This window comes from Gavialis gangeticus, unplaced genomic scaffold (assembly GCF_001723915.1).
Source record: "Gavialis gangeticus isolate Ggan-Ray unplaced genomic scaffold, GavGan_comp1, whole genome shotgun sequence".
Lineage (NCBI taxonomy): Eukaryota > Metazoa > Chordata > Crocodylia > Gavialidae > Gavialis > Gavialis gangeticus.
Genome location: NW_017729033.1, coordinates 13592296 through 13618043, shown reverse-complemented (window position 1 = coordinate 13618043; position 25748 = coordinate 13592296). Strand labels below are relative to the sequence as shown.

The 25748-nt window shown below is 44.8% G+C and overlaps 1 protein-coding gene across 1 annotated transcript in view; it reads right to left on the bottom strand.

Annotated features, from left to right (window-relative positions):
* POLR1A (RNA polymerase I subunit A) overlaps positions 1–25748 on the bottom strand; it is a 106072-nt gene that overhangs the window by 63252 nt on the left and 17072 nt on the right. The window contains exons 5-16 of the mRNA XM_019525829.1: positions 23031–23116; positions 22795–22904; positions 21139–21225; positions 17541–17643; positions 16907–17069; positions 13714–13887; positions 13368–13490; positions 12008–12235; positions 4515–4769; positions 3709–3900; positions 1539–1688; positions 444–627 (exon numbers count right to left, since the gene is read on the bottom strand). Coding sequence (XP_019381374.1) covers positions 444–627; positions 1539–1688; positions 3709–3900; positions 4515–4769; positions 12008–12235; positions 13368–13490; positions 13714–13887; positions 16907–17069; positions 17541–17643; positions 21139–21225; positions 22795–22904; positions 23031–23116 — 1855 coding nt within the window. The remainder of the gene's footprint in view (positions 1–443; positions 628–1538; positions 1689–3708; positions 3901–4514; positions 4770–12007; positions 12236–13367; positions 13491–13713; positions 13888–16906; positions 17070–17540; positions 17644–21138; positions 21226–22794; positions 22905–23030; positions 23117–25748) is intronic.

Below are 25748 nucleotides of genomic sequence, written 5' to 3'. Positions count from 1 at the left end.
GAGACACAAAAGAAATCCCTAATCTAACAGCTAAACAGAATAAACGCAAGATTTTCTTGCTAGCATTTCTGAACGTGTCAGTAGCTTCAGTTACTACGTAGCTATTTTTTCTTTTTCACGTACATTTAAAAAAACAAACAAACAAACAAAAACACGTTTTTGATCAGAACCAAGTTGTACCAGAATCCTGTGCCATAGCACATCAAAAGTGAAGACAGAGAATTCAGTGAGATGCACATCATTTCTTTCTAGTGGTCAGAAAGGAAATCACACACTAAACAGAAAAATCATGCAAGTGAACAGCTGTCAGATTCAAGGGCATAACACCCTGTAGAAAATAATACCATAGCACTCTTTCTTTTTATTATACACACTGATCTCAGCTTAATACTTCAGGAACACTAACAGCAGCAAGATGGCTAGTTTGCTTTTGCTACACTCACCCATTGTAAATCCCCTGTAGAGTTGCAGGTAGGCAGTGAAGAGGCGAGCTAGACAGGTAAGCACCTTGCCGCTGGTTTCACCACCATAAACCTCATAGCAACAATGGACCAGGCCAAAAGCAGAGCTGCCATAGTGTGCCTTGTCCAAGACCCCACAAAGTAACTCCCCTTCTCTCATGACAACCTGGTGGACAGAATGAGATGACAGATTTAAACAACTAAAGAACAGCAATTTTGATTGTGGGCAGGACATGATTCCAACTACAAATTCTTTGGTACAAATTTAAAATAAACCATGATCATGAGGAAAAAACAACTAAGACAGAAAAAGTTTGAGATTAATATCTTCCAGCAATAAACTATTAAAAATAAAAGTCAGAATTACCACAACGCTTAAGAATGACAAGTGAGATCCGGATAGAATTTAGATGCCTAGTCCAAGAATGTGAACCATAATACCTCTACCTAACCACTTGCGTATCAGAAAGGCTTCAGGTACCCAAACTTTTTGCCAGTAAAGTTCTTTAGGTACCTGCCCATCTGGGATCTTCGAACTAGCTGCCTCTGCACCTATGTCCAAAGGGGTCTGATCTGACAGATTCAGACCATAGGTTATGTCGCATCTTGTTTCTGATGTTTCTTGTAATATGGCTTTGGTACTCCCCTCCTTACCTGGTATCAAAAAAGCTTACTGCTTTTGTGAATACCAAGGCTTGACTCAGGGTTAAGAGTTTCTACTCTGGAAGCTGGGCACCTACAACTTAGGCATGGGTAACTCTCAAGTCTCCATGTGCAAGTCTTTTGGTGAATCAGGCCTTAGCACTTCCTTAATACTTTTCGAAAGTGCTTTACTAATAAGTCATCCTCCAAGCACATAGAAGACAGCTCAGTTTCCCCAGACTGAAAAACAACAACACAAAGACAAAACTCAAGTAGAGAGAGGTTAAAGGAAAGCCCTGGACTAGAAGTAAAGTGTTTACTGGCTCCCAGACCCACCCATTCTGAGCAGGAACTTTATTTTCCTTCACAAGATTCTCCTGCGCTTAACAACAAATTCAGGACAGTCTCTGCACCCACTTAGTCACACAATCGTACCTGAGATTCACACATTGAATCTAGATTCAGCCCAGGAATCCTGTTCACAGGCCCTTTCACCCAGGCTTTTGCCCCAATCTGAGCTTTCCCGGACAAATTCAGTGGGATGTGATTTTCTGGAATTACGTTTATTAACAACGTAGAAACAACCTGTAAGAAAACAGTAGACAAGATTAACCAACTGTCAGGAGCCATGAACGTTTTAGATCCTCAAATCACTATGAGCACCTCCATTCATACTGTACAAATCCTTGTTGTTCAGCCTTTACCTTGTTGCATAGTTTTCCAGCACCAGAAAACTACCAGTCTTAAATCTATTATAGGGCATGAATATTGCTTGGTTACCCACTACCTTCAGAAGCACACCAAGCTGACGCTGTTGTTTGCTGAGAAGTGGATGGTGCCCCCCACTTTTAAAAAATGGCAAAGAAAGGAAAAAAATGATGGGATTTTTGAAGAGATCCCTTTGTGACTGCCTCTGGGTTGCTGTGTATTTTGCTTTCTCCCATCCCCACCTTACTGAGTCCCAGTCTTTTGTCTTAAGTTTCCCACCAAGGGACCTGCTGAATCAGTTTTGTGATACTGATCACTCCACCAGGGGTTAGTGACAATCTTTAAAAGGATTGGTCTACAACAGCAGTTTTTAGAGGTTGCCTGCTTCTGGTTGGAGCCAGGTGATGAGGTCAAAAAAGGTATTTAAGGGTCAGGTCACCTGGTCTGGGGGCTTCCTCCAGGGAGGCATTTTGGAAACACAAAACAGAAGCACAGGCCTCCAGAATCCTCTGAATGTACATGTAAGTAGCTTCCCTAAAATGTAGCCAGTAAATTAGGGTTATGTATCTTTAGCTGCACATTAAAAGGGTCAACAAGCCCATTCTGTTTTGCCCATTCTGTTTCTACTACTCTATCTTGTACTCCTTCCCCAATCTCCCTCTCTCTGATTAATAAAAACTAATCTGTTACACCACACCTAGCTGTGAATGCTTGAGAGGAAGGACAAGCCTTTTCGCTCCTACCAGAGCTCGGATGATTATTATCCGATTCTGTCGTACCTAAAAACATCCCTAACAGAGACCAGAGCCAGGGAGGTGGCAGCAATTACCCCAGGCTTATGGGTGTGCTCTGGAAAGGGGGTCAGCTGGACGTAGGCACCCCAGGGGAGACACCCAAAGCATTGTTTTGGTCGGGCACAGTGAGGCAGGTGGCTCAGCACAGTAGTGTCCCCTACTGTCCTGCCATAGTATTTGTGAGAAAAACAATACTGCTGCGATTCTAACCTCAGTTTTATTTAAGATTTTATACATTAAAAGAATATATGGTATTAATCTACAGAAATCAACTCTTACATGCTGTAGTTTACAGTGGCATTACTGCAGCATGTTGTAGTATTTTGATATTTTATTTCTATTTTATACAGTGTATTTTGTTTTTCATACTTCCTTACCATTGTGTGCTAGTGTCATTACATTTTTAATGAAGCCACAGGTCAGAGACTATTGTTGAAAGCCTGAATACTAAAACAATCAGCACTAGTGTACCTTCCCTATTATGCTGTGGGTCATAGCAACTGGAAAAAGGTTACAGACCTCTGGAAAGGCTAGATATCCATCCTTCTAATACTGTATATTTGATATTACACTGATCCACTCTTGATTTCAGCAAAAATGCCCCAAAATAGATAAGACTTTCCCTGTCAAGTTTAAATTTAGGAGATTTAAATTTAGCTACCCTTGTCCCACCATGAGTAACTGTATTTACTGTGGACAACCCGAGAACACTGAAGTATGAAGAATGCATAAGAAAAAAATCTTCAGAAGCAGGACATATATGAAAAACCGCCTCCAAGACTGTCTATCCAAGAAAAAGTAAGTTAGTAAGGAGCCATTCCAGTTCTCTGTGGCCTTCCTCAGATCACATATCTAATCATCATCATAAATGATGGTGTAACGCTGTCAGGAGTAAAAGCTAAAATGCAGTTCCCAATCTGATAACCTTAAGGAACAGAACTGGGCATACGCAGGAAAAAATAGTCACAAAGCACGTGTGTGCATGCATTGCCTGCAACTGAGCCCATTTTTCAGCAACGTTGGCTGATCCTAATTTAAATTATAATATTATACTTAGTTCCGAGCCATCTGTATCCTAGATAAACCAATGAAGTTTTAACTACCTGTTTTCCTGTCCATAACTGTTGTGGTTTCATGATGGCAGGTGGAAGAATTTTCACTCTTCCTTTTTTGTCTGTGAGCCCTCGATAGACCAGCTCCATATACTGCTCCCTCGTGAAAAAGCAGCCTCGAATCGTCATACTGGCACCAGAGATCATGTGGTCCTGGATCAAACCTGCCAGCGGTTTGCCATCCTGAGGGATACAAATAATAGGCGATTGGAAGAAATTACAAAATTAGTTCAATTTTTAAAAAGTATAAAAAACACCAATGTCCTGGGCGAGTCCTTTATGGTAATATCTTCTCTTCCTCCACCAATTATCTCCTGAACATTATGATTTAAAGGGTATGGTTAACATAAAACTCATTTAAAAAAGGATAAAGTTAAGGAAGTCAAGGGTGGGGGGAAGAGTTTACTGGTAACAGTAGGCAGCCATGGTCCATGACTCTTACACCCACATCAGTTTATTGTCCCTGACCCAAAGAATGCAAAAAGACATTTAGCAAAACAAGCAGCAGGTTATAATAGTAGAGGAGCAGAAAGCTGGTGTCAGAAGGAAAGATATAAAGACAGTGGAAGATCAAAGGTACCCATTTTCTGGAAGCAGGAGTGAACAGTGAGGACCTGCACCAGAGAGTGGAAGGAAGACCAGTAGCAGGAGAAGAGGACAGTGTTCTGATGGTGGATGTTCTTTCCCAAGGGGAGCAGCTGGGTTTTGGGAGAGAAATGGGAGAATGAAGGAATGTTGCCTGGGAACATGTGGGAAAGGCAAGGAGGAATCATGTCTTTCACTGAGGGTTTATTTACCTTGGGAACAAGATACTGCTCATCAGTGCAGGCTAAGGTGTACGCTTCAGCTCGGCCCAATTCGCTCTGAGGAAAATGAGCATTCATTTCATCACCGTCAAAGTCAGCATTGTAGGCTTTGCAATTGGCATAGTGAAGCCTCAGCACCTTCTCTCCAGGCAGGATTCTAGCCCGGTGGGCTTGGATAGAGGGTCTATGAAGGGTAGGCTGACGGTTCAGTAAGAGGACATCTCCATTTTTAACATGGCGGCAGACCTATGAGAGAGTTTTAATGTCATTTAGTTATTCATGAACATATTTCTATTTAAAGAAAAAGTTATTTAAAAAGCAGCTGTGTGAATGAAAGCAGTTTTTTCCCCCCACTATTATTCTGCATGCCATAAAGAAGCAGCTTTCAAAACTGTACCATATGCAAAAGGAAAAGAAGTGAGAACACAAGAATACTGTCATTCCACACATCCTAGAAAAAGACAGTGTGGACAGAGTGCAGGACTGGACACCAGGGACTCCCCAGTTCTCAGTTCAGTTTTGACCTCAACTTATTATGCAAACTTGACCATAATACCCAACACTGCTGCACCTTCCCTGTCAGTAAAAAGGTCTTATTGATTATTGATAAACAGGGCTGTTGATGATTAAACTGCTTGTACTATAAACACTTACTGTGTGTTCACCATTTGTTACTTTAAGGTTTCAACAGCCTTCAGAATTCCAGGAGATAAGCTAATCTCTATAAAGTTCGGCTTGCTATATTTTGGCACTAAGTGCCTTCCTGACTGGGGCTATGCTCAGCCTATTTTTCAATGGCGAACTCAAGTTTTACTGCTTAGCCACTTCAATCACAAGAAGCCAACAGGAAATTCTGAAAGTTCCTGTATATAACAGACAACTCCACTTGTTCCATGACAGAAGGAATCCAAGGTCACTGGGATGTCCCCACCCTTTGGGGTGAAAGCAAACAGAAAAAAAAAAAAATCACATTAAATCAAGAAAATACTTGAACTCTGACTCAAATGACTGTCTGGTGAGGGTTTCAATCTCTAACTTGCGTCACAGGGCCTGTGAGCAAGCTGGGTGGTTTCCTTTCCCACCTTTCCCTGTGGAACGTGGGAAGGGTTGGACCAACAGCCAACGACATGGTAAAATCTCAGGCATATAAATTATAGTGCTTTAGCGTGAAGTGAACTTTTGATTGTCGTCACCTGTAGCATGGCTTGGCAATACCTTGGAAGATTTCAGAACTGTTGCCAAACCACTAATACCTGAGCCCTGCCCTCTCCTAACCCAAAAAACCACTAGTTTTTCCCTGAATAACTATTAGAATGCATGCTCTTGTGTGGGCCTTGGAAAGAGACCCTAAACCTCCAAGTACATACGAAAGCAGAGAACATTTCTTTATGGAAATAGCAGGGTGGGAGGAGGATGGTAGAAAGGAAAGTTGATTATCCTCAATATTCACTATCCTGCTTAAGGAACTTTCCAGGGGTATTTTAATTCAGCCAGAACCAGCTGTATTGTATACAAGCTATCTAATGTAATTCTATGGTGCACATTACTGCACAGTCAGTGTCTCACACTTGAGTGTATTTAGCTTTCCAGCTCCCCCATAAGCTAGTGAACACTGCTCTCTCCATTTTACAGAGAGCTGAAGCACACAAAAAGGCAAAATCCATATTGGTCCCTTAGGTGACTACAGAAAAGCATCTGCTGCTAGGATGGTTGTTCAAATGAACCCAATTAGGTGCAAAGGCAATGGAGAGTCAGGTATTTCCAGGGGGTGATTCAAAGAGCCCAGATGCTGACCAACGAGCCACCAAGATCCAGCCAATTGGAAACTAAGTGCAGGGGTGTTCCTGAAATCACCCTCCTCCTGAAAGCTTAGGCATATGGCTGAATGTGACATATTAAACACCGCCAGTCACTCTAAATGACCTTTTCTAGGCACAGGTGCCTTGGTAGGCTCCCTCCTCCCTGCTGACTTCAGGTTCTAGTTTTTAAAAAGATAATTCATGGGGGTTTTAACTCACAACCATCTACTTCAAACAGTCCACAGAACAAGGACTGGACTATAGCCCCTTCTTCAGCCAAGGGCACTAGGCTACAAAGTCAAGCTTCCTCTTATTTGTTCTCTTTCTGGTCTCATGATTCTCATCATTGTGGCTTCACCATGGTCCAGATTCTTTAGGTGGAGAGTGCCCCCACCCAAATTTTAATATTATAGAAGCTATAGTCAGTCTGTCTGTCTGTCTATAACAACCAATGGAAACAACCAATCAGAGTGCAAATACAGTGTTCAGACAGGATGTGGTGGCGCGGCACAGTGCTGCCATGATGGTGGTGACACAGGGGACGGAGCGGAGGCAAGCACACCCCTTGCTCCTTGGAGGTGGCAGTGGTGGCAAGGGGCCATGCCAGGCTTAGCCTGCCCCAAAATGGAGGCTATGGGGGGGGGTGGCGCGCTGGGCCCCGCAACAGCAGCAGGAAGGGTGGGAGGGGTGGACCCAGCACCGGCCCCACAACGGCAGCGGGGGGGGGTGCCAGGTCCGGCCCCGCGGTGGAGTGTGGGAAATGGGGAGCACCCCGCCCCCACTCTGTGGAGGCAGCACTGGCACGAGGAGGGGAAACAGGGTTGGGATTCTTGGCAAGGGGGGCAAACAGGGTCAGGCAAGATGAGGGGAGTAGGGGCACAGTCCTGGATGCTGGGCTCTGTCCCTACCAGCCCCCCAGGTGCGGGGGAGTAGTCCTGGCCCCAAAGCAGCAGGGGCAAGGGTGGAGGAAGTGGGCCTGGCCCCAGGCCTCTGTCCCCAGCCCCACCAGGCAACAGAGTGGAAGGGCCAGCAGTGCTGGCCCTGTCCCCCCACTGACACCAAGGCCAGCACCACTGGCCCCAGCCCCCCAACTCTGCAGGTGGGAGCTATGGAGCAGATGGAGGAGGGATGAGGCCAGCAGTGCTGGCCCCATCCACCCTCCTCCCTGCAGGCCGCAAAAATGGAGAAGATGCGGGGGCAAGGACAGCACTGCTGGCCATATGCCCCCGGGCCTGCAGGCATGCACGATGGAGTGAACAGGGCCAGCACACGGAGGTGTGAGGCGGCCCAGCCCCAAAGTGGCAGGGGGGAAAGGGGAAGTGGTCCCAGCCCTGAAGGTGGGGGGGGGGAATGGGGCTAGATGCAGGCCACTGTCCTAGGCTGCTCCAAACCCCACCCTTCCCTGTCATTTCTGATGGGTAATTGGCTAGTTATTCAATAAGCATGATGGTTAAAGCACCTTCACAAGGCATGGGTTTGAATCTATACTGGCTGAGGGCCTAGAAGCTGGGTCTCCCACTTCCTAGATTAGTGCTGTAACTACTAAGCCATTATACAAAAAGTTAACACTACCACCAGAACCACCTTCCCCTCTTCAAGCAGCCGTATTTTGAATGGCTTGCTGTTGTGCTCCTTATAAACTCACTATGGTCAGTATGAGTTAGGTGTCCTTAGAGAGTGCCTGCTAGATTAGGTCTGTCAAGAAATTTGGGTGAAGTTTAAGCATGTTTAGTACATGTTTGTTCTGGATTATAGTGGAGTTTAGGCAGAACTTTGGCATCTAACTGGTCAGACTGGATCACTTCTGAAAATGCAAGGAAGCTCAAGTTTTGTCGTCACCAACAAAACTGCCATTTAAGACACTGGCACCGAATGAATTTAGGCACCCAGGTTTAGTGGTCACTGGATCAGCATTGTTTTGGGTGGCTTTCTGAAATTCTGGCACTTAAATTCTGCCCCAAATCCCATTTATTCACTTAGTGGACCAACCTAGATACCACCCTAAGTGATGTGCCCAATGTTTGTGGCAGAGCAGAGACTTGAACTTTTCCAAGTGTAAGAAAAATCACTTTGCATCTGTTCCACAGTTAACCTAGTCAGGGATCATTTGAAATCTTATCACCGTCTTGGGTTCAGATTGAGATTTCTCAAAGACCTAGGATTCTGTCTATAGGTTACTAAAGACAGATTTTGGTGTCTATTTAGCAAAACTGCTAGTACCTAGGATTTATCTTGGATCTATTTTAAAATAATTTCCTTTAATTCGAGAACAGTAAAGGTTCTCAGAATCTCAGGACCTCTAATTATATTTAGGAGTGACCTTGCACTATACACATACACTCTCAATAAAATGAAAGTAGTTCTGTGAGCCCCCGACTCTCATTGGGAGTTCCAACAAACATATGGTGGCCCACATTTTAATCTTTCATAGCTTCAACAGAACAAGCTATTCATAGTTTCATAGTAGGTAGAGTTGGAAAGGACCTAAGCATCAAGTTCAGCCCCCTGCCATGAAAGAGTACTGGGGTCAAACAACCCCGGCAAGGTGTTTATCCAGCCTCCTTTTAAAGACTCCCAGGGTAGGAGCCAGCACCACTTCTCTTGGAAGTTGGCTCCAGGTCCTAGCCACCCTGACAGTGAAGTAGCGTCTCCTGATATCTGGCCTGAATCTACCCTCTTGTGACTGTTATTCCTTGTTCCTCCCAGTAGTGCTCAGGGGAACAGGGACTCCCCCAGTGCCTTCTGGTCCCCCCGACTAGTTTGTAACAGGCCACTAGATCCCCCCTCAGCCTTCTCGTGTGGAGGCTGAACAGGTTCAGGACCTGTAGCCTCTCCTCGTAGGGCCTGCCCTGCTGCCCCCTCATCATGCGAGTGGCCCTCGTCTGGACCCTCTCCATGTTGTCCACATCCCTCTTGAAGTGCGGTGCCCAGAACTGGATGCAGTACTCCAGCTGTGGCCTGACCAGTGCCGCATAGAGGGGGAGGATCACCTCCTTGGACCTGCTAGAGATGCATCTCTGGATGCATGACATGGTACAGTTGACCTTCCTGACTGCGTCCCCACATTGTCGGCCCGTGTTCATTTTGGCATCAATAATGACTCCAAGATCCTTTTCTGCCTCTGCACTGATGAGAAGGGAGTTCCCCAGCCTGTAGGTCTGGTGCTGGTTCTTCCTCCCCAGGTGCATCACCTTGCATTTGTCAGTGTTGAATCCCATCCTGTTCTCATCTGCCCACCCCTGTAACCTGTCTAGATCCAGTTGCAGCCTATTCCTCCCTTCTAGAGCGCCCACTTCCCCCCACATCTTAGTGTCGTCAGCAAATTTGAACAGGGTGCTTTTTACCCCCTCGTCCAAGTCACTGATGAAGATGTTGAACAGTGCAGGCCCGAGGACCAAGCCCTGGGGGACCCCACTGCCCACATCCCTCCAGGTCAAAAAGGACCCGTCCACCATCACCCTCTGGGTGTGGCCCTCCAGCCAGCTGGTGACCCATTTGACTGTGTAGGTATCGATGCCACAGTCTTCTAGTTTTTTAATGAGAACAGGGTAAGGGACAGTGTCGAAGGCCTTCCTAAAGTTCAGAAAGCCTACGTCCACCGCAACAGCTGCATCTAAGGATTTGGTGACCTGGTCGTAGAAAGCCACCAGGTTATCCTGACAGGACCTGCCTCTAATGAACCCGTGTTGGTTGCCCCTAAGCATAATCTCCCCTGCTGGCCCCTCACGGACATGTGCCAGGATAATTCTCTCAAAAAGCTAATATTATAATATTCAGCTAATATTAAAAAAAAAAGTTCAACTTTCAGGCTCTAATTCACAGATGCTTTTCTGTCATTGAAAACACTACAGGAAGAGCCATAATTTTACTCAACTACAAGACATTTCCTCAAGTTGGCATGGGGGAAAAGCTCCTCATTAAGCTTATAATCCCATATATGGAAATCTCACTAAACACACTGTCTATCATTAAACTGCTGCCACAAGCAGCATGTGCTCAGCAATGGAAACCAGCTATGAAACTGACTGAAGGTAGCCAACACTAAGCATGGCTATAAAACACACAGCCCATATAGGGCAAACATACTGATGGAAACCTACAGCAAGAAAAGGATAGTGCAGCCCATCTGAATAAGACATATGGTAGTATCCTTTAAGTGCAATCCCCGTCAGCGGCAACTCTTTTTCAAGCCATGAGCAGCCACTACATGGCATATATTTTAACTTCATCTTCACTCCCACAGCTGAGTTGTGCCTTTCTTTCCATGCCCAGTGATTTCTGATTCTTCGCCAGCCTTAAATGCCTGGCAATCACCACCACACAGGGCCCCAAATAATTCACCCAGAATCACTGTTGCCCTCTTTCCCAGCCTGCTGCATGATTGTGCTCCATAGGTTGCCCTGCACCACATCTGCATATAAATTTTAAAGCATCTCAGGACTTGACAAGAACACCTTCTAGAGATGAGTGGGGGCTAATTAGCATAGGACTCCTTTGTTGGCAGGCACAGTATCTGGAATACACGTATACTGAGCAGACCTGAGCTGTGGGGTCACCGTGGTTTGACATGCTGTCAACTGCTGGGGCCCAGCCCAATGAACTATATGGTAAAAGACTCAGCAGTTATGTGATGCCAACTGGCTCTAAACTCTTCGGACAATCTTCATAACGAGCTTCTGAAGTGAGGAAGCTTTGGACCTGGACTAATACCATGCAGTTTCTACTACATATAAGTAGGTGCCAGAGTGCTGCTCAAAAGTGTGTTTATGGAGTACCTGTGCTAAAACTGGCACCAGTTTCAGGGCAAAAAAAGGTAACATACATCAATTTTGGATGAACTAATGGATATAATACGCAAATTGCTACAGCCATGTTGAATTTCATGGTTATTGTTTTCAAATTTGTTCTTCACTTCCATGTGCTCGGAGAGAGCAGTGTCTGAAAGTAAGAAAAGGGGGGGAAAAAGGGCTGCCAGGGAAAAAGATGGGGAGCAGCAGAGAGCAAAGGGTCTACTTGACCACCACCCAGGGTAGATTAACTTGCTGTTCACTTTTCATCCGAGTAGCTAAACACTCTGTAAAAATTTCAGTTTCTCAGCACCCATGAGATAGAGGAACATTTTAATAGGGGTTTAACAGCTTGGAAGTTTAACAAGCTGACCATGATCAGACAGCTAATCAACTGCAGAGCTGAAAATAGATATGTCAAGAGTCCCAGTCTTGCTTTTGCCATATAGACAACACTGCCTGCATCGTATCACTATTGTCTGGCCTGAAGTTAAGTTTGGTCTTTACCCTCATGGGGCCCAATCCCAAGATGCACTGAGCATCAGCAGCTCCAATACGCCCTTTATCATTATACCACTAAGCCTAACTAAAAGGACGCTATCTATCTGCCTAGACATCCTCAAGAGAAGTAGATTAGGAAAATGTGATATTCACTACTTTTACAGAAGTGGGGAGCCATAAAAACACACACAGAGAAGGGAAATCAAATTCAGGAAAGGAGAAATAATTCTTAACCTAAGAAATGGAAATTTTAGCTACGCATCTATGACTTTATCATGCCTTGGTTCAGCTGGCTCAGAGAACCGGGATGCTAGCACATCCTTGTAACTACCTTTCTCCCACCAAAGAAAGTTTCTTAGAACACCACCCTGCTGGGTTGGGTTTGTTTAATACTCACTATTTTCATTGCTGACTTTGGGGCACCAGTGGGAGGAGTGAGGAGCTGCTTGGCTATGGATTCCCTCTGTGTCTGGCTGGTTGTGCTCAAAATCGTGCGAGACCCATCTTCGTTAATGACCATGGAGGCTCCAGGGTGAACACTGGGACCATTTATAACAGCCTGCCTCAGTTCTTTGATATTCCATGGAGTTACTGGTTGAGGATAAGTCAGTTTTGTAGCAAACACCTAAATGGGAGGGGGAAAAATAGGTATAATCATCTAAATGGCTTTGCTAAATGTTAACCAATCAACAACTGGTCAAATATTATTCCCCAAAAGAAAAAAAAAAAAAGCATGGAGCCAGTATCCCTACTATTAGACTAGTGTAGCTACTCTCCATCAAAAAGATCCAAAATATCTGGCCTTTTATCTAGGTTTTATTTAGATCTACCTATGTCAGGGGAAAAAAGTTACAAATACAAGTAAACTTTTCTGACATCTAAACTATTTTTATAGTGCTCCTTCAGCTCCAGTAAAATCAAAGCTAGTCTTTCCTTCTCAGCTATATTTTAATCACTAAAAAAGAAAAAAAAAAAAAGAAAAAAAAAAATCAGTTGGTACATTTAGATTTAAAATGGTACCATCTATTCAGAAAGTACAATTTTGAAACTGCAGGAAGAATGAATGGCCAACATTCCAGATGTATGGCCAACGCAATGCATTTTAATTTCTAACAAACATTTCTATTCCTCCTCTATAATTTTTCTAGAATGTAATTATGTTTTGGCTTCAATCCTAGAAACACCCTTCCCCATTAGCCTGGATGAACAGGCAAGAATCCCGGAGACGGTAACTTGCAGAGCCTCCTGACCTTCAGAAATCCCAGGAGAAGTTGACCTCTTTGCAAGTCCAAGTCTTTCAGGAAGGAATTACAGCAGCCTTTTACCAATACCTAAATCTGGCACCTTCCCTTAAGGTCTGTCACTACTGTTACAAGACGCAGTATATGATTACAACAAACACACACAAAAAAAAAAAATGGTAGCTGAATTCTACTTAGTGGGTGGCGACTGTTAGACCACCACAGACTTGATTTAGTGCTTCTCCATCTAAGGTCTTTCCTGAAGGGAATATTTATTACATCTGACAGATTCTTTCCCCTTCATCTATTTATTTATTTCATTATAATACCCCTGTTAAGAATCAGTGAATGTGTTGGGGGAAATCTATTTTGTAGGGCTCCAGGGACAAGTCATCAAGGTAGTCAGTGAATTACAAATTGCACCTTTGCAAACTATACTAGTAGTCAAAAATACTACACCCTCAGCCCAGTCCCCTGGCTTGCACTGAAAATACTTGTTACTTTGTTGTCCCTTACCATGGGGATGCCAATCTCATTCGTGCCGATGTACATGTCGGGGCAAATGACCGACCGAGCAGCGTAATCCACACGTTTTCCCATCATGTGTTTGCGGAACAGACCTTCCTTCTTCTCCAGTATCTTGGAAAACAGACGTGAAAAGAATGATAAAACCATAAAATGTGGGTGTCACATATTGGGTTCTTTGAGGCAGCATACATGTGGGACAGATACAGGTATTAACATGCCTATGAAGTTACCACAATTACTCCATGTTCTCTCCCTCTCCCGTTCTATTCTTGCCTCTATAGCTACCTCTTTCCATACAACGTCTAAGGAATGGGAGACTTCCTCTCATGCTCACCTGACGGATGCCAGGGTATTTGTCTGAAATTAGTTTGTCCATGTCACTATCAAATACAATATTGACGTGGCTCTGAAGGCGAACCCAAATATTGTAGAGTTTATCTGCAGTGCTTTGTCCCGGGATTGTTGCCAGGATGGAATGGTCCAGTGGTTCCAACGGCTCATTTATCTCCTGGGAAAATATAAAATGCAAGCTTGTGTTTAAAGAAGGTAAAGGGGGAAAAAATTAACTCCTATTTTATCAATCTTGTTTCAGCCACTAGGCTCCCAAATAACGTGCAGCTAAATTGCTGTCTAATTAGTTACCTGAGAAATAGCTAAGAAAGCAAATAGTAGTGTTGGAATGATGCTGTAGCCATCATGGTTCATGAAGCATGCAAGAAGCAAGGATTTTTGTTGGCAATTATTTTTTACTGGACTAATGGCATGGTTGGGATGGACTAACAAGCTTTTGGATATAGTGAATTCTTCAGGTCTGAAGAAAAAGCAGGCACTGTGAAAGATTAAAAGCAGTTTTAGGATTAAGATTAAAAGATTAAAATTGTTTTTAAATCTTCTCGCTGTGCCTGCTTTCTTCTCAGAATTGAAGAATGCACCATACTGAAAAGCTTGTCTGAGTTCACCCCACCCACGCAGTTAGTCCAACAATTGATAATCACCAACCATAATTCCTGCGTCTAGGTAAATAAGTGTTATTTTAAGATGTTATTGTACGAATATTACAACATATGCTCTTAATGATATTAGTATTATATGTAATTATTGTAACATATGCTCTTACACTGGTCTGTTGTGAAATCCCACAAAATAAGCAGCACTAGCTGCTTAGCACCTGAATAGGTGACCTTTGAGGAAAATAACAATTACTGTACATGTGACAAGGAGTAGAAAGTGGATAACTGCGTCAGTACTACTAGTCTTTCATCTGGGTCAACCACTAAATGAGAGACTCAGCAAGGTACTAAAGACTACTGTACTGCTAAGGAAGTCACGTTTTAGAGAAGAGCCCATAGTCTTTGGATCAAAAATCCCATATCATATAAAAAAAAATGGTGCAACAGTCTGCACCCTGATCGTAAGATATAATTGATGTGGCTGGAAACTTTCTCAAAGATCCAAGAACGCAGCTCCATCTAGTGGTGAAATTCAAAGGGCATGCCCACCAAGAAGGTGTGTGTTGTTTTTTTTTAAGGACGTAAATCAAAAGATTTATCATAACTGACAATAAACACCTATATCAGAGAGATGCTAAAAACATGCTACTCTACAGTAAATATGGACTATGTCTAGAGAGAGGCACTCCATCAGATCAGGGTTTATTCTGAGTCTGACCTTTAGGCTCAGCAGGTTTCCAACTGGAATGGGGAAGTCTCTCTCCCAAGTAATGGTAGGAAGGTTTCTTAGCAAAGGGAGAGAAACGCAAGATGGCCCAAGTTTGACAGAGACTCATAAACACTGGTATTTGATCCCACATGGGAATTTATGTTTGTGCCAACAGAGCAGGACCTAAATGCTATAGCAACATGAGTGTTACACATAAATATTTAAAAATAATAAAAGGAAAATGACTGAATAAGACTCCAAAGGATGGGATGAAGCTATTACATAAGGTACTTAGGTCTAGGGAAGGAAGTACAGGCGACCCTCGCCATTCGCGGGGGATACGTTCCCGTGATCCCCGCAAACGGCAAAATCTGGGAATAGGGCACTGCATTCATAAATGTAATGCCCCTGGGGCTGGAGGGGGGGACACAGCTCCAGCGGCAGTGGGAGCCCGGCAGCAGCAAGTGCAGAGCTCCTGAGGAGCTCTGGTAAGTGTTTAAAGTATATTTAAAATGCGGGTTCAGCATTCATGAATATTTGAAACTGCGACTGCTGAACCCGAATACCAAGGGTTTCCTGTACCTCTGTACAACTGTTGGGTGTTCCACAATAGCACCCTGTCTAGCTTGGAAGTAAGTCTGTAGTACACTAGGTTGCAAATTTTCTGTTCACCAGATAATACAGCACCATCTCCCCATGAGAACACTTGAGTCAGTTGTTCTCAGCCAACAACGCAAAGATGCATGCAGGTGGGCCACAACAGTGGATACGGGGAAGGCAGCTGACTCTTTCTTCCCTTCGAAACATTCTCAGAGCACAAATTATCAGGCTAAGGCTGCTACATACGCCTTCTCTCCTGATCTGGAAGAAGCAGATGTCACCTCTCCTTAGGCTGGAACTGCGGGCGGCTCTGCTACTTCCATTTGGGAGCTAATGCACGCATGCACGCACAATAGGGAGTTCCTAGAGCACATCCTGCAAGAGGAAGATGCGGGAGGTAGACAGCAGGGCCGTGCATGGGGTTATGGGTAGAGCTGGCTGCAGAAGGGCAGCTGAGCTGTGAAGCTGTAAGTGGACCATGGGATTTAAAAGGTTGTGAACCACTGGCTTCACTTTGACAAGCACTCCCCTAGGAAACTAAGTGTCCACATAGGAAGTTAGTACAGAGTAGCTTACACATTGTAAACTACAGTCAATCAGTTCCCCGTGCAGACAAGCCAAAACAGCTCACAGGCCAATCCACACAGTAGTATAAGACTCTCAGCTATCCGCCTGCAAGGCTCAGTACGAGTGAACTGAAAACAATGGGGGGCCAGAAGACTCCTTGGTCTGGTAATGGCATATGGAGTGTTTCACTTCTGCATTAGCCATAAAAATACAGCTCATATCAGTAGTGACTGAATGCTGTTACCAAATAACACTTTTATCAGCTTGGCTACTAAAAAGCAGTAACAATAATTGGTACTAGCAGGCTTTCGATGCGTGTCTGCTTGCTTATCCACAGTGGTGGTCTTATGTCCTACAGGTTAGCAGTGAGGTGTGGGAAAAGTTTATACTCTATGAGAAACTTTGCCACATGGAAGATTTTGTTCTCTAGTGCTGGCAACCCATTGAATCCAAAGCATGCTAAATACTTGTTTTCTAATGAATGCAGGACATAGCAGGCTGAATAACTGCTTTCTTACAGCAGCAAGATGATGGAAAATGGTGCAGAAACCTGTCCAGGGAGAGCCTTTCTAATCATAAATGACCTGCCAGTCCAGTTGGTGATCTTTAAAAAAAAAAGTTCCAGCAGAAGCCACCTGCTTGGAACTTTTGCCCAAGCAAGTCAAGTGAAAAAAAAAAAACAAGCATGCAGCAGCTCTTACCTCCTGGACTTCATTCTCTCCAATTTTTATTGATTGACTTTGTTCCTGAGCCATGAAAGCCAAAAGCTTCCTTATCATCTGGACATCTTTCATAACAGCCTGCAAATTTACCGTCTGACCATTTGTGAACATCTGGTCTCCCAGGCGATTCACAGGACGATATCTATAGCAGATGACATTTGTTATACACTCGGAACCCATGGGAAACAATCCTGCCATCCTCTCCCCCATCCCCACCACTGATCTTCACTGTATTAGAAATAACCAGTGTGAACTAACAGCATTCACATTAATTTTACATACAACACTGACAAGCTTATTAAAACATCACTCCTTTTGCAAGAAGTTCTACTGGTACAAACCAGCACATACTGTATATAGTTACTGAAACAGTTAGGAATATTTTTCAAGAAGATTTAGGTTTATTTTAAATATTTTTTCAATCCTTCAGTGGCTTTCCTAAGGAGCCTGGGGAAAGTACACCTTCATTTATTATTTACTCCAATTTTTTCCAAACCATGTTGTTAAAGTATTTTAACAGACTAGTATCTATACATTTTGAATCTCCACATCTGCAAACAAAATGCAGTAATAACTCCAATATGTGCAAAATTTGACAGAAAAATACTATTACCTTGAAGGTGGAACCATAACGAGATCAAGGAAGAACATATCAGGACTGAATCCTGAATTCTCACCAACTTCCAGACCCGAAAAGAGGTGACTCAGAAAGAAACCTAAAAAGTGCAATCAAAGAAGCAATATGAGTTGCACTGGGATTATAATATTTCAGGCACAAAAACCCACAACTACTTTTGGAGATTAAATAAAGGTATGTCATTGGGTTAACTATATCGAGAACGTTGACAGCTTTCATCGTACAGATTACTAAAATGATTTATTTTCCAGTCAGTCCATTTGTTAGTCATTATTCCTGGGACTTTTTAAAACTGCATTTTCTAGGGCTCCTACTAGTTGCTACCAGAGCCAACAGTAAACTTTTCTAGCTGGTATTATTTCATTTTAATAACATCCTATGTGGTTTTTCAAGGCATCTCTCTGAAGAGATGCCTGAACAGAATAGATGTCAGTCTGCTTCCTGGGATAGTCTCTTCTCCCCTTCATCCCATCTCATATACACAGTCCCTGCTAGACACACATTACATCCTCCGCCCACAACAAAACCAGCTCTCCTCCCTCAAAAACCTCCAACCTACTTAAGAAAACATTATAAAGAAACACTAGAATTTAGGCCAAATCCATATCTCTAATTTATTTCCCCTTGAAGAGAGGCTACTTTATACTATCGCTCTTAGTTACATGATTCCCTTTAATAAAATATTTATAACATGGTAATGCTCCAAAGCCTAAATTAGGACCAAAGTCAGATTTCACTGGACAGTTCCAAACAAGGAAGAGACCCCTGGGTACCAGTGAGCCCTTCAGGACAAGGCACAAATGCCCAAAGATAGCGAACTGTGATGCAACAATTTCGAGGGGGACTTTTCTGTTACAACCATCCTTTTTTGCCCTTCCTTACCTCAGCAGTTCCACCCCACAACTGACCTTTACCTTGTTCTTCCCTACCCCCTCCCAACTACCTCCCTTCCCTTCCAGAGCTCTTTCACCTCCCTATTTAACTGCCTACCCCCAAGATAAGCTACTTGGGCTGGAGGGCCACTGAAGGAGTTTCAGTGAGCTGTTGCAGGCTAGGGGGACAACTGATCCTAGCCAGCCCAGGGCATCCACCCCATACTGACAAGGGCACCGGATAAAGTGGAGTCTCCATGGAAACCAGCCCTGGACTCCCACGGGCAGGGCACGCTTGTCTGGGCAGATGGGATAAGGCTGCGGGCAGGTGGAGAGCAGTGCGCCCAGGAGCAGGATGGACTGGCAGGGACTGGGGCTGCAGGGGGGTGAGAGTGTGGAGTCAGGGCCCAGGGTAGAAGCATGATGCACTCCCTGCATCGCTGCAAAGGATGCCAGTTCTGCCAGCAGCAGCCAGCCCCTGCCTATGGAACCAGCACCCATTGTGGGGACATGTGGGGAGTGGATTGTGCCTCCACCCCAGAACCTGGCTCCAGGATCCCAGTCCCCACCCGCCCATACTGTTCCTGGATGCTGCTCCCTGTCCCATCTACCCAGCCAAGTGTGCCCTGCCCACTGCGGTTCTTAGCCAGTCTCTATGGAGACCCCACCTACGATTGCCGTCCAGTGCCCCAAGCAGCAGCAGCAGGGCAGACTGGCAGCAGCAGCTAGCTAGAAAAACCAGCCACAGCACCGCCTCTGCTCTGCCACGTGCCTAAGGATGGCAGGACAGGACCAGTCTGATGTGCCACTGTGGGGTGGCCCCCTGTGCTGGGCCAGGTGGAGTCAAGGAACCCTCCATGGGCTGGATAAAAATCTCTCAGCAGGCCACATTCAGCCCATGGGCCATATTTTGCATACCCTAGCTAATCCCCTCCTTGCTTATTTCCCAATATGTCTTGTCTAATTAGACTGAGTCTGTTAGGGCAGGGATAGCCTATTACTGCAGGTTTGTACAAATGTCTAAAACAGGGGTGGCCAATTATTTTGGGCCCAAGGAACACGTAGGGAGTTTTGATGAGCTGACGTGTGCTGGGTCAGCATCCCTCGCTCTCTGCGCAACTCACCAAAACTCCCTATGGGGCTTTGGGCAGGTGGAGAGCAGTGTTCAGAAGCAGAAGCCAGGCGGGTGCAGTGGGTCAAAGGCAGCCAGAAGCTAAAGTCCCATGCACTGAAGCAAAAGCCACCTAGCTGAAGCTTCCCCCCAGACCCAAAGCAGTGCAGCAGGGGCAGGAGCAGGAGCCACCACTGGAGGCGAGGGGAGCAGAACAGCCCTGCCGGCCCAGGCCCCAACCAGCACACACAGCTTCTGGTGGGGCTGCTCCCAGTGTGGCTGCAGCTGACCAGGTGCTGCTCTACTCCCCTTGCCTCCAGCGGTGGCTCCTCCTCCTGCACCACTCTGGGCAGGAGGGCAGAGGGAACAGCTCTGCTGGTTGGGGCCTGGGCCAGCAGGCACAGTCTGGAACATGGCACATGCTGCGCCAGCAGGAGCGGGTGGGGCTTAGCCCCACACAGAGCGCTGTGGGCAAAGCCGTGAGCCAGATCCAGTCAGCTGGCAGACCAGATCCAGCCTGTGGGCTGTATTTTGCCCACCCCTGGTCTAGAAGAACAGAACTTCATTCTTGGATAGGTTTTAGGTAGTACAGTAGAAAATCTGTTCTATTACAAAAATATACAAGCAGCTAAAACATGGGAAACATTTGTAGTTCTCTTTACTATACTTTTTTTTTTTTTTTTTAATTTATTTATTATGGCTCTAAGTGAAGAAGTAGGAAGAGGAAGGGTTGGGGCGGGAGGGGAGACGGAGTGTGTGTGTCACATCTTTTCACCCATCAGCCAGAATCAACTGCATGACCCCATACATTTTTTCCAGATGATCCCTACTTTACTCAAAACACAGATGGACAGGATTCAAGAACTGAGACAACTGCCTATCTTTCCCCACCCTCTCATTTTTCAGTGCATTGCCTTTAACTTATTATAACACACCAGCCAAATCCCAATATTTTTTTAAGAAAGAAGCGATACTGTACAGAATTAAAGCCTTCTTACCCATTAGGAATTCAGAACCTTTAGCAATTTAACAAAGACATCTACCACATGAAGGCTGACTATCCTTAGCTGATGGCAAATCTCCAAAGGGGAAAATGGAAGTGCCAGACCAGAAGCAAGTCAAACTTTTGCCCCATTCCTCCGCTCCCCAAATTTTTGCCCCATTCCTCCCCCTGCATCCTGCCCCTCCTGCCACCCCTACCCCAGAAAAGCATCAGGAAAAATTACTAATAGGTAGTTTGGTGGTTTGTAATGTGTTGAAATTATGGAAATCCAGAACAACCCTTCTGCTAACACTGAGCAAGTGCTGTAGGGACCACCATTTGGTATCAGGCAATAGGTCAGTCTAGCCCTCCACCATCACAGGATATAGCCCCTCTGTTGCAAAATCTATCTGCATCTGGATGCAAGGCACATTTTGGGAAAAAGTGTAAATTTGATAAGGAGTTCACAGCAGAGAAAGTTACGCGATGAGAACATGCAGACCTAAAGTTGGATAGGGATGTAAAGAAAAAGAGAGTGATAAATGACATACTAAGATATCTTTTTGCTAACCACTGAGATAGTCAAAATAAATTTGGTCTAATAGTTACCTTCATTCTTCCACAGAGCTGTAACATGTTCTTTGGCACTGATAGGCGTCATGTAGCCTCTTTTCCCCATATGAGACTCATCTATGGCTGAGAAATTGGGAGGGAAAACAAAGATTATTATGAAATAAACCTTTTGCTCACTGTAATTGTGAAAGTCAAATTTTGCCCATTTCTATCAAAGAAAGGAACCGAAAAGTGGAAATCCTCAAAAATTACAACTGATTTAGCACAACCTGCTGCATCTACAGCAGGGACAGGCAATTATTCAGGCCCACGGAGCACACAGGCAGTTCTGCGGAGCTGCCACAGGCAGATCAGCAACCCTCCACCCATTCTTCCCAACAACAGCCTGGAGCCCACGTGCACTGCAACTCTTCCCTGTCACTACTACTAGCAGCAGCTGAGAATACAGCCCTGGCTCCAGCGCACCCTGCAACCGTTCCAGACTCTCCCAAGCCAGAGCGGACCAGCCGGGACCGACACATGCAGCCATGATCCTGGACTGCCCCATGCCTACCCTGGACCACCTGTGTATGATGAGTGGCAGCAGCAAATGGGCAGAAACTGCTGCTAGGCAGAGGAAAAAGTGGCTGCCTCCCCCTTGCCACTGCTAGGCCCTTCTTGCTGCAGCCACCTGGAGTCCACATCTGGGCTCCCCTGCAGTTCCTCCCTGCCACCATCACTACCACCACCAGTGCCACCTCCGGGCTGCCCAGTGGGCAGCACCCAGTGCAGGAAGGAGCAGAATTGTGCCCCCCTGCTGCTGTTGGGTGGGCAGGGGATGCCTCATCTTGGCAGCCATGACACTGCACTCCCTCCCATGCTGGGTCCTGCCCACTGGGCTGAGGCAGCAGCTCCTGCCTGGAGCTGGTCCTGCTAAACTGCAGCCCTAAGCCCCATGCCCTGCTGTAGACACAGAAATCTTTTCTCCCCTCTTTAAAGGAGAAAAATTAGCATTTTTCCACAGCAAACAGAAAACCCGGATCCCTGGCCATGACACTCACTAGGCAACAGAATTGAAAAAAAACCAAGTTTGACACGCACACATTATGAAGTACAGATAGGTGCATGGTACATTCTAACACTTAAAAGGGGGAAGAGATCTAGTGGACTACCACAGGCAAACAAACATATTAGGTTTCCAGTGAGGTTCATAGATCCAATACAATGGAGTAACAATCTACTTGCAGCTTTGGTAAAGATGACAGACCTTTCAGTCCCTGGCTGTAAAGGTGAGATGCCCTTTCAGCTGAGTTAACTACCATAGACAGAATTCCACTGCACTTGCTTAATTACTGACTTAGCCACACTTTTGCAGAAACACCATTTTTTGTACTACAACAAAAAAGATTAATATTTTTTCACGGACAAAATTAACCTGAATCTCTGGGTGTCAATTTTCATCTCTCTTCTGGGAAATCTTTTGGTCTCCAAAGTTAGCCAGATGTATTAAAGGAAACTTTTTGGCTAAAACTCAGATTAAAAGGTAATATTTTTCATGTCCCAGTCTCCCTCCCAGCAAACAACAGATCTCATTTTCATGTGAAGCTGCACAAGTGCAAATTACCTATTGTAGTGGATCTTAAACCACAGTGAGCTTTAAACACAGTGAAGAATACAAGTGTAAGATTATCTGCACAAAATAAAATGCTTTACTTGCTGGCTGTTCCACGATGGCCTCCTTGCCTGACTTCTGACGTACCGCAGTAGGATAGGTAACTGTCAACTTGCTGTTATGCTCTTTTCGAACCAGTGATCTTTTAGCTCTTAAAAGCAAAAGAAAGAAAAAGGTGAAAAATCAGTGTTAAGTCACCAGTGTACATAAAACTAACTATTCACTTCACAAGACACAATTCCATAAAACTACTTGCTTTGTCTCCAGTTGCACTTACTTGCAGTTTGGGCACCTCTTTGAAGTCATGTGCAATTTCCAGAACTGTGCAATCAGCTTACTCCTACATTCGCATACATTTTTTACCTGAGTGGGAATAAAAGACAAAGGCATTACAATTATAATACATGACAAAAAAAGCAACAATGTTACAAACATACATGTAAAATCCAGTTTTTACAACACTGAATAACAGCAGCTATTAGCTCAACACACATGCTTTGATGAGATTTAATTTATGCTTCAGTCACCTACTCAGATACTCTTATGTTCTCCAGAGACATAATGACTCTCCAGAGTTTTTAATCCACTTCCAAGCTGAAGGAATTGAGTGATGGCAGTCATTCCCCAAGATCTGAGTAGGCATAAGTGTACCATCTCCTTGGGGCTCCAACACTTGGTGGCTTAAGGAATGGAAACAAGAAATCAAGCCCAAGACATGAGGTAGCATCTCCAGTTAACTTTAGAAGTCTTCTCTCCCATGTTTAGCAATCTAACATGTCAGTTACTAGACTATTATTATTTTAGCGTGTTTTATGCATGAAGTGACATTTGGATGGGAAAAAGAATTTTCCCATAAAAATGCAAAATCCATTTTAAAATTGTTTTATGGATCGATTTCTAAGCTATTTGTCAAATGGAAGATGCATCAACTATTGTTTGCAAATTGCATCAACTGCTCTTGGTCTCTGTTCTTCATGATTTTAGAGTTGGACAGTTATTTCCTCTCACGTCTAGTTTTTATTCTTAGTTGGGAGCTGAAGAAAGTAGAAAGGGCTTGATTTCTAATCAGTTTCTTATATTAGAATGAATCAATCAAAAAACTGAACTAGCAGAACACTCAAATGAAAAGAAGGATTCTCTCAGTGGGAGAGGCAACTATCAAAAGCTATCAGTTGCTTCAAATGCTGAATCTTGACACATATCACTAACTTCCCCTTTAATGATCTGATGTTCTTTCAAACTTGGAAAGCAAATGAGCTGTTTAAATATCTTTCAATTTAAATAAAATAAGTTTCTTAACACAGGTTGTTAAAATCTCAGACTGAATATACTGTTTAAAACAAGCCTATAACATTTCTTTTTAATTCTGATTTTTCTTTTTAAAATAAACAGTGCGCGCGCGCGCACACACACACACTGAATTTTATAAAGTCTGCTTTGCTGGCTATTATTCTCTCTCAGCGATTTGATATTACCATGAGTATCAAAATATTTCCCTAAAAAACAAATCAACCTCACCTTTTCGAAATGCTAACAGTTAGCCTGGCAAAGAGTAGCTTTCCAAGCTCCACTATGAACACTGACTGCAAGAGGTCATCTTTTATATCAGTGCAGAACAGGACCTCCAGCAGCCCTTGCAGCTCCAGCTCCAAGCAACCATTTACTCAAGGATTCTCCAGTCATCAGTTCTAACCCCTTCATACAAGGCACATAACTAAAATACCAGTACCGCCCCACAGCATGCCATAGGTAAAAGGAGGGAAGAGAGCAATACCATAACAGACAAGCAGTTGGTTAATGCAGAACTGCCCAAGTGGTAACTAACAGGACAGGTCAGCAGGGCTGCTAGAGCTGTTGTGCTGGTGCAACTGAGGAACCCAGGGGGTGAATGCTACCACCACTCAGTCTGCCCCCAATAGGCATATCCACACATGCAGGCATGTGCACTTGCAGCAGCTCAAACAGAAGCGGTGCAAATTTAAACCAAGGCTTTTTGCCTCGGCGCATGTGCGCGGACATGCACTTTGGTGTGGGGCAAGCTGTGCTACTTGGGGCAAAATAACCCTGCTTGGTTCCTCCTGGATCTGCGGCCTAGGGCCAGCACCTGTGCTGTCCCCATCAGTACAAAGAGCTGCCCTGTCCTAGCCCCATCAGTACAAAAAGCTGCCCTGTCAAGTAGCTCAATTCTACTTGCTCTCAGGGTTTCTGGGGCCCAGCCAATTGGTACCTGGGGACACTACCCTTTGTGTCAGCTGGACTGCTGAAGTAGCCCTGAAATGCTCCCTGCACCCTCTACCTACTGCAGCAGTCTGGCAGTGGGGGCTGCTGCCTGGCTGTGACCTGCTGCACACCTACCAGACCCAGATGCAGACTGCACAGCCAGCAAAGGCATCTGCCCCTCTGGGCCAGCTTCCAGCAGACCGTGGAAGCAAAGTTGGCCTTTGTGCAGCACTACTGCCATGTGTGCCCCTGCCTGGCCATCTGGTCAGCTATTGCCCAGAAGATGTTCCCAGTGTGGTGGCCTGCTTTGAACTGTCAAAGCATGTCCTCTTGGCCCCAGCTAGCCAGGAAATCTGCCACCTCCAGCTGGGTCCAAGGTGCCAGCTCTGAGCAGGCAAGGTCCTGCCACGGGCCTCCCTAGCAGGAATTCTGGTGTTCCCTATTTGAAAACTGAAAAATCTCTGATAAAAACATCCCAAAGTTACTCTGTAAAATACCCCAAAATCCATGTTCCTCCAAAACAAAAGACCACTATAAATAGAGAGAAAGCAAGAGACAAAGATATAACGATCAGCTGAGCAATGTTTCATTGATATATCTACAGTGTTAAAACAATTTGGAAGTGTACCACTGTCTCTATTGTCATCATGAAGTGAAATACCTGTATGTTTTGCTGCCCCCCACAAGGGCCCCAGCACCCCCACAGGGGCCAAGAGGCCCTCATAGAGGCTACCACCCCCACTGCAGGGCTCACACGCCCCACCCCCACTTGCTC